This window comes from Galeopterus variegatus, unplaced genomic scaffold (genome assembly GCF_000696425.1).
Source record: "Galeopterus variegatus unplaced genomic scaffold, G_variegatus-3.0.2 Scaffold878, whole genome shotgun sequence".
NCBI classification, from domain to species: Eukaryota; Metazoa; Chordata; class Mammalia; order Dermoptera; family Cynocephalidae; genus Galeopterus; species Galeopterus variegatus.
In genome coordinates, this window is record NW_007726989.1 from 294,753 (window position 1) to 302,244 (window position 7,492).

Genomic DNA, 7,492 nt, shown 5'->3' on the forward strand with positions numbered 1-7,492 from the left:
GGGGGGGGGGGGGGGGGGGGGGGGGGGTGGCCACAGGGAGGCTGCTACTGCTGCTGGAGGCTGTTGCTGCCAGGGTTCCCGCTACCCTCTGCTACTCCTGCTGCTGAGGACTGAGCTCATATCACCTGCTAGTGTGGCTCCTGGGATCTTTCCCAGTTACCTAGCATGGACCTGCGTGTGAGGGGTCTGGTGACCTAGTCTGTACAACGGGTTTGAAGGGTCTGAGCCATAGCCCTGACAATACAAATGGAAATTTAGTATAACTAAAATAATGAAATATTTTGGCTTTAGTTGTGAACTGTCTAGCCATGCAATTAGCGTAGCTATTGCTTCAACCCGACAACTGGCATAGTCGGGTAGCTTGACAGGCTTAAAAACAGGACTGTTTTGGAAGCCTGTGCTTTGGTTATTGCTGCATGACAAAGTACCCTAAAACTTAGTGTATTATAACACAACCACTTTATTTACTCACAGTTCTATGGATTAGCTAGGGCTCAGCCGGGAGGTTCTTCTGCTGGACTTGCTTGGGATATCTTGCATCTGCAATCAGATGGCAGCTGGGATTGGAACCTCCAGGATCTCTCTCCTTGCAGGATTGGTGCTTTAGCCAGCATGGTGAGGAGCTGTGCCCTTTATCCACATGACAGATGGAGGCCAGGAGTTAGCATTCCAAGAGGGCATGTGTTACACTTCCAAATGTCCCTTTGTAAAGCTAGTCACTGTGGGAGGGGTCTACGCTAGGGACGTGTTCATTGGGGACACCAGAGTAGCAGTCTTTCCCCTGGTAGTTTCTTTCTAGAGAGAGTGAACAGACGGGTTCTGGACTTTGGGATACTAGGCACCTATGAGGGAAAGCATGAGACACCTTAATGAAAATTGGAAACTAAATGGAAGTTGGTAGATTGATGGGCGAGTACCCATCCCTTTCTGCTGCCTGGCTGCCAGACACTGACAAGTGGGTGTATGTTCCAAGGGTAGAAGAATAGAAGATTTCTCCCTGAGGAAGAAGTTGCTGTGAAGAAGAAACATTCAAGGGACAAGATGATCTTTTAAAAAGTTCTAAACATGGTAATAGAAACAAAAAACTCAATAGAAGACTTGGGGATGTAGCTCAGGAAATCTCCCAAAAGATGAAGAAATGGTAAATAGAGAAAAGAAATTAGGGGACCAGTACAAGAAGTCCTCTAACCAGCTGTTAGGAAATGAGTCTCTGGTATTAGCACCTTTTTCCAGATGTGGAAACTGAGGCTTTAATAGGTAGATGATTTATGTAGGGTTGTTTGGTTGACCGTGGCATGAAATTCAACCCTCTCTTTGAGTCCACTATGCCAGGTGCACAGGGAATAATAAGCCATTAAGTGCCACTGAGTATCGTATTGGTTGGTGATCACAGGGTTGGGGTGGGAGCGTCTGTCCAGCATTTAGGGAATATCCAACCCAAATGAGTTCTTCATACAGCTTTAGCCTGTGAGATGATTAATATAGCAACTGAAACCTTTGAATTATGGAGAGGAGAGATAATGAGGCAGAGTAAGTAAAATTGGCTTTGCTTTCTTTATGCCTAATAATTAAGGGCATGAGTTGAGAAGCATAGAGGATGGAGAAGCATTGGAAATGTGGGGAAGGGAAGCAATAGGGACAAATAAGAATCTGCCAGCATTCATGGGACGCTAGCTGCAGCCTCCATCGTGGTATAGCTGTCTGTAACTCCACCCTGTAGCCTAGGAGCAGAGTGTGGCAGTGGTAAGGGCCCAGTGTTGGTCAGAGAGGATCCAGTCAGGTTCCAGAGGGATTTTGGTGATCTGCATCAGGTTAATTATCTCTCTTACTCATCCAACCTCCAGCTCAAATTAGAGCAAAAAATAAAGGCATTTTCAAAGAGTTGACTTTGAAAATGAGATTGAGGAAAATGAAAGATGTACAAAATCTAGAAATGACATCAACATTTAAGTGACTAAGGTGGTAGGGACTCTGGTGGGTGCCTCACAGGTATGACATCTTAATTTACCCTGGTGAATCTCAAGAGGGAAGTGGTGGTAGTCTTGGGTTCAGAGAGAGGGAGTGGCACACACACTTTGCTACCCAGTGAATGTGGCAGGGCAGGAATTCAGATCCAGGCCTGTGGGATCCCAAACCCAAATACATTCTACTCAGCCCTGTTCTTGGAGAAGTAAGAGTTGCTAGCATGTAAACTCCACAGAGGTGGGTCCCTTTTTTCTACATGGGACATTCCTGGCATGTGGGATGCTCATGACTTTGCTCACTAGATGAGTGAACAATAAGCCAGTGAGTGGCCGGCTGTGCATTCTGTAGGCTGCTTACTGAACACCTGCTAAGACTTGCCAGTCTTCGTGTGTGGCTCACTACTTTGCAGATTTGGAGTGCTATAAATTGAATTTTAGAGTGCTCTTATGGTTTGCAGAGTGTTTTTAGATGCGTTTGTTGGATACTGGGAGGTGAGTGACGGTTATCCATTTTAGCTTTAGAAAAAGCAGTTCATGACGATGATAGAATGTTGGCATAATCTTTCTTTGTTTCTTAAGATATTGTAGGCTCTCAAAGTATTCTTTTTTTTTTTTTTAAAAGATGACCAGTAAGGGGATCTTAACCCTTGACTTTGTGTTATCAGCACCATGCTCACCCAGTGAGCCAACTGGCCATCCCTATACGGGATCCGAACCCGTGGACTTGGTGTGATCAGCACCACATCCTCCCAAGTGAGCCACGGGCTGGCCCCTCAAAGTATTTTTGAATTCCCTTATGTATATGGTATACTACCAAAATATTATTAAAATTCTCTAATAGTTTATGCCATGATTGGGAAAATGAATAAAATTCTCATTAACAGCTCTAAATTAACACTTTAAAATACCTACCAGGAAATGACAGGGTATAATGGCAGGTTCTGATATTCCTTTATAATACCTCTCAGTTTGCTGTTATGATAACTCAGTGGTCTAATGATTTTTTTTTTTTAAATAAGTAGAATGCTTCAGGTAGTCAGGGAAAGAAAAACCTGGTCGGCAGAGCTTGCTTTTTACACACAGAATAAGGAGTAAGCTCTTTGTTTCTTTTGCTATTTATATGAGAGAGCAAATATATATATAAAATATTTATAAATAAATTATATTCATATATACATATAAAATATATATGAGAGCAAATATATATCACTCGCTTATATATGTATATATTTGCCCTCATATATAAATACATATATATGTGTGTGCTTATGTGTAGTTAATTTTCAAGATAAAGCATAATAATATGTAGTTTCTAGGTTGTAATGATCACTCTTTGGTAGTATATTAAATGGCAGTACATTTTAGAATATTGAAAGAAGTTTAATAAGTGATCCCTAGAAGTCTTCAGTGTTCTGCGCTGGAGACTAGCCCTAGGTTTAAAAACATAGTGACATAGGCTTGTTGTACAGAACAGTATGCAGCGTGTCAGCTGACGCTGGTGTTAGTTTCATGATCTGGAGGAAATGGAATATAATTGCCCTACTCGTCACACCTTGAACATTATGGTAAGCAGACTCTTCTGATGGAATTGTGTAGTTGAGCAGTGTTTATGACCAATATCTGCCATAGTTTTTAAGAGTGTTTTGAAGGAAAGGGAAGATCTTGTCTGGCCCATTTTCCCATTTCCCTCTTAAAAGATGTGGTATGATGTGGATAGAATATAACTATGGATTCTTGAAATGAACCATTTTCATTGTAATCTCTTTCTTATTGCTCAGACTATGTAACTGTGGGATTTCTTATTTAGGATATCTGTAATACTTGTGCTGAGTCATTTCGAGTTAAGTGAAAGGGCTGAAGTTCTATTTTTAGCCTTCCAGGCCGCATGGGGTTGCTGGTTTAGGAGAGTGATCTGTCATGTGCGTCTGTTCGGGTTGTGCCCACCGAAAGAGACTTGATTCCAATTTAAACAGGACTTTGGCCACTGAACAAATCTAAAGTTTCTAAGAAATACATTCACATTTTTGTCCGTTGTAAAAATTTTTTCTTTCCTCTTGTAAGCAGTAGACAATTTTTAAAGTTTAAAAAGTCTGCATAGTGAAAGGTTATTTGCTTGTGCCTGTTTCCAACATTCATTTTTTTTTAAGGCTGACTCTAATTTTTATCCTCCTAGTTCCAGATTCTTGCATTCACTCTCCTAAAATTTCACCCCAGTTCTGTATAGAGGCTTACGCACTGTTCCCGACCCTTAAAAGAAAACAAAGCTTTCACACTGGCTTACAGTATTGACTTTGTTTTCTGTGCTGCTCCTTTTGTTGCAGCCATGAGTGTTTACTTTAAAGAAAAAAAGCACCTTGTTTTCTTTGGATTGTGAGCTCCTAGAGGGCCAAGATAAGGTTTTTGTGATTTTTCTTCGTATTGAGTCTGGTTCAAGACCTTACTCACATAGATATTTCATACTGTTTTTGATGGTGACTAACTTTTGGCTGTATGATGGGCATTTACACCCTTAGTCTGCCCTATGAGCAAGATGATATACCTCTGGGAAGACAGAAACCATTCTAAGAGGTACATTAATATGTTCATGTTATATCAGTAAGTTCCATTTAATATCCCTTGTTAGTAAAATATGTATACTCATTTGGATCTACAAACCTGTAAGTTTTAAATTCTGGAATTCATTTAAATATTGATCACATTTCTTTTGGAACATGGAAGATCTGTAAAACCTTTTTAATAAAACAAAGTACATATGTACCTGATTTATGTATACCTGGGGGTAAACTAATATGTCTTTTTGTTGTCATGCAGAGCTCTGGTATCGAGACTTTAGTGGAGGAGCTCTGCTCCAGACTGAAAGACCTTCAGAGTAAGCAAGGTGAGAGCATTTCAAGAGCACTGTGTTGACACACATCAGGATTATATCCCCGAGGAATCTGAATTGAGGAAAATCTTAGAATTGATTTGGAAAAAAAAAAGAGTAAGGTCTTTGTGTTCAGTGTTTGTCACCAGACCAGTGTCATGCTCAGTCTTCGACTCTGTTAGTGGCTTCTGTTTCACCCCCAGCAGTCCCTCGTAGAGACCCCTGCTCCCAAAGGAAGGACTTAATCTGCAGATGCCCTCATTAGATGAGAAACGTGTTTTTTATTAACCTCAGAGATAGGGAGCAATATTTTCTCATCTCTTTCCCCATCCTCGCCCCTGTGTCAGTCACATCTGCCTATTGATATGAAGGCCTCCAAAGGTGTCAGCACTGATTATTTCAGTTTTGGAAGGAAATTCTGTCTTTACTCTCAAATTTCTTGGAAAGGCAGACTTGACAAGCTCATTAAGTCATTTCGATATGTGAACCTTCATAGTTTGTTTTCCACCCCGAGACCTACATATTAAGGTTAAGGATCCTTGTTTCCTTGCCCTCTTCATGGTAATTTTTCTGCCCACCAAGCCTTCAGCCCTCCTAATATGGGCACAGTTTGTTTTTAATCTAAGGTGGTATCCTGGGCTAAGCTAAGAGTATAGCCCTTAGTTTCTGTTTTAGATGAAACACAGCCCATGCTCACATAAATGTTAAGTAACAGAGCTAATTGAAATGTAGAATTTTCTTTACACATCAGTATTAATCAAGATGACAATATAAAGTCCATGTGCAGAATTTTGTGAGAAAATATTTTTGGAATCTAAACAGATGTTATCTCCTTTTAGTTTAATTAATAAGTACCACAGAGGACTTTAGTCCCTTAATTAAGTGCCTCTAGAGCACTGTATCAGTGACGAGATGAACAACTCTCACCTCTTGTACTAATGCTAATGTGGTTTAGCCAGAGAATTCCCTCTGGTACAGTGAAGAATAGACTTTAATAGATTTTTTTTTTTTTTTTTTTTTTTTTTGGTCTGGCTGGTAGGTGGATGGAATAGATTTTCATTAAAAAGACAAACTGGTATAGAGTTCTCTTTTTAAACCATGAAAGCCTATATCATTTCTGATTAAAATCATTTAAGAAACTTTTGAAAACATGAGCATTTCTTAACTAGATATAAGACAAATCTTTCTGAATTTTTGTTTTGTAACAGAAGAGAAGATTCACAAAAAGTTAGAGGGGTCTCCCTCTCCAGAGGCAGAATTATCCCCTACAGCAAAGGATCAAGTGGAAATGTATGTAAGATTGTATTCAGTAATAAAGTGTGCATTTGTTAAAATTAGACTAACTGCTATGTGGTTTCCATTTTTTGTTTTGTCAACTTTTATTTACTTCATTTTTTATAATTTAGGAAACATTTAATGAGCACTTATGGTGTGATTGATGCTCAAACTCCAAGGATGAATAACATGGTTCTGTCTTTATCGTGCACATTCAATAAATATTTGTGAAATGAATGAATGAAACAAAGAAGGTTATTGTTTACTAAGCCCATTCATGTACTGTTACCATAGAAATACACAGAAATCCTTTGAGACAGCTGTAAGAAATTACTATTATCCTGTTTAAAACAACAGAACTGAAGAGCTGGCCCGTGGCTCACTCGGGAGAGTGCGGTGCTGATAACACCAAGGCCCTGGGTTCGGATCCCATATAGGGATGGCTGGTTAGCTCATTGGGTGAGCGTGGTGCTGACAACACCAAGTCAAGGGTTAAGATCCCCTTACTGGTCATCTTTTAAAAATAAATAAATAAATAAAAAATAAAAATAAAACAACAGAACGGAGTTCCCATTGCTTATTGCAAAGGGAACATGGGCAAATCTTTGACCTTGCCAAACCTGTCTTAAAGATACTTCTAGTTCATACTTTGTTAATGATTAGTATTAAAAATAGGCTGCATTATAAGCAGACTTCCTTATTATACATTTTATTTCATCTTCCGAACCTTTAAAACCTAAGGAAAAAAATAGCATTTAGCTGGTTTGTATAAACCTCTGTTGTCTAACACAGTAGCCACAAACCACATGTGACTGTTGAGCACTTGAAATATAGCTAGTTCAGATTGAGATGTGCTGTAAGTGTAAAATTATCATCAGATTTCAAAGACTTGGTATAAAAAAGAGTGTAAAATACTGCATTAATAATTTTTTAATACTGCATGTTGAAATGATAATCTGATTTAGTTGGTTAAATAAAATATATTATTGAAATTAATATCACCTGTTTCTTCTTATGCTTTCAATGTGATTCCTAGAACATTAAAAATTATATATGAAGCTCACAGTGTGTTTCTCTTGGACAGCTCTGCTATAGACAGGGAAGGAGGGTCAGGTTCAGGCCCTTTGAAAACATGGCCTTTTATACTTCATGTGTGCCCTTGAGTATTTTCATGTCCTCACACAAGTTCCCATGCCTCACAATTAGTACTTATGAAAATGCTACGCTTTTGGAACTTCAAGGCTCAGCTGTGGTCCACTTTCTCTAGATGTTTTAGGCTTCACCAACATCCTCTTTTCTAAACACTTGAATGTGATAGTCCCTACCACTTCTTTTTTTTTTTTTTTTTTTTTTTTTTTTTTTTTTTTTTTTTTTTTTTTTTTTTTTAAAA

General features: G+C 39.0%; 1 protein-coding gene across 4 annotated transcripts in view; it reads left to right on the forward strand.

The window, feature by feature from the left end:
* Nucleotides 1-7,492, forward strand: part of KIAA0232 (KIAA0232 ortholog) — a 52,758-nt gene that overhangs the window by 23,007 nt on the left and 22,259 nt on the right. For all 4 annotated transcript variants that reach the window (XM_008573108.1, XM_008573113.1, XM_008573109.1 and 1 more), the window contains exons 3-4: nt 4,776-4,842; nt 6,036-6,117. In XM_008573108.1, the coding sequence (XP_008571330.1) occupies nt 4,776-4,842; nt 6,036-6,117 (149 nt within the window). The remainder of the gene's footprint in view (nt 1-4,775; nt 4,843-6,035; nt 6,118-7,492) is intronic.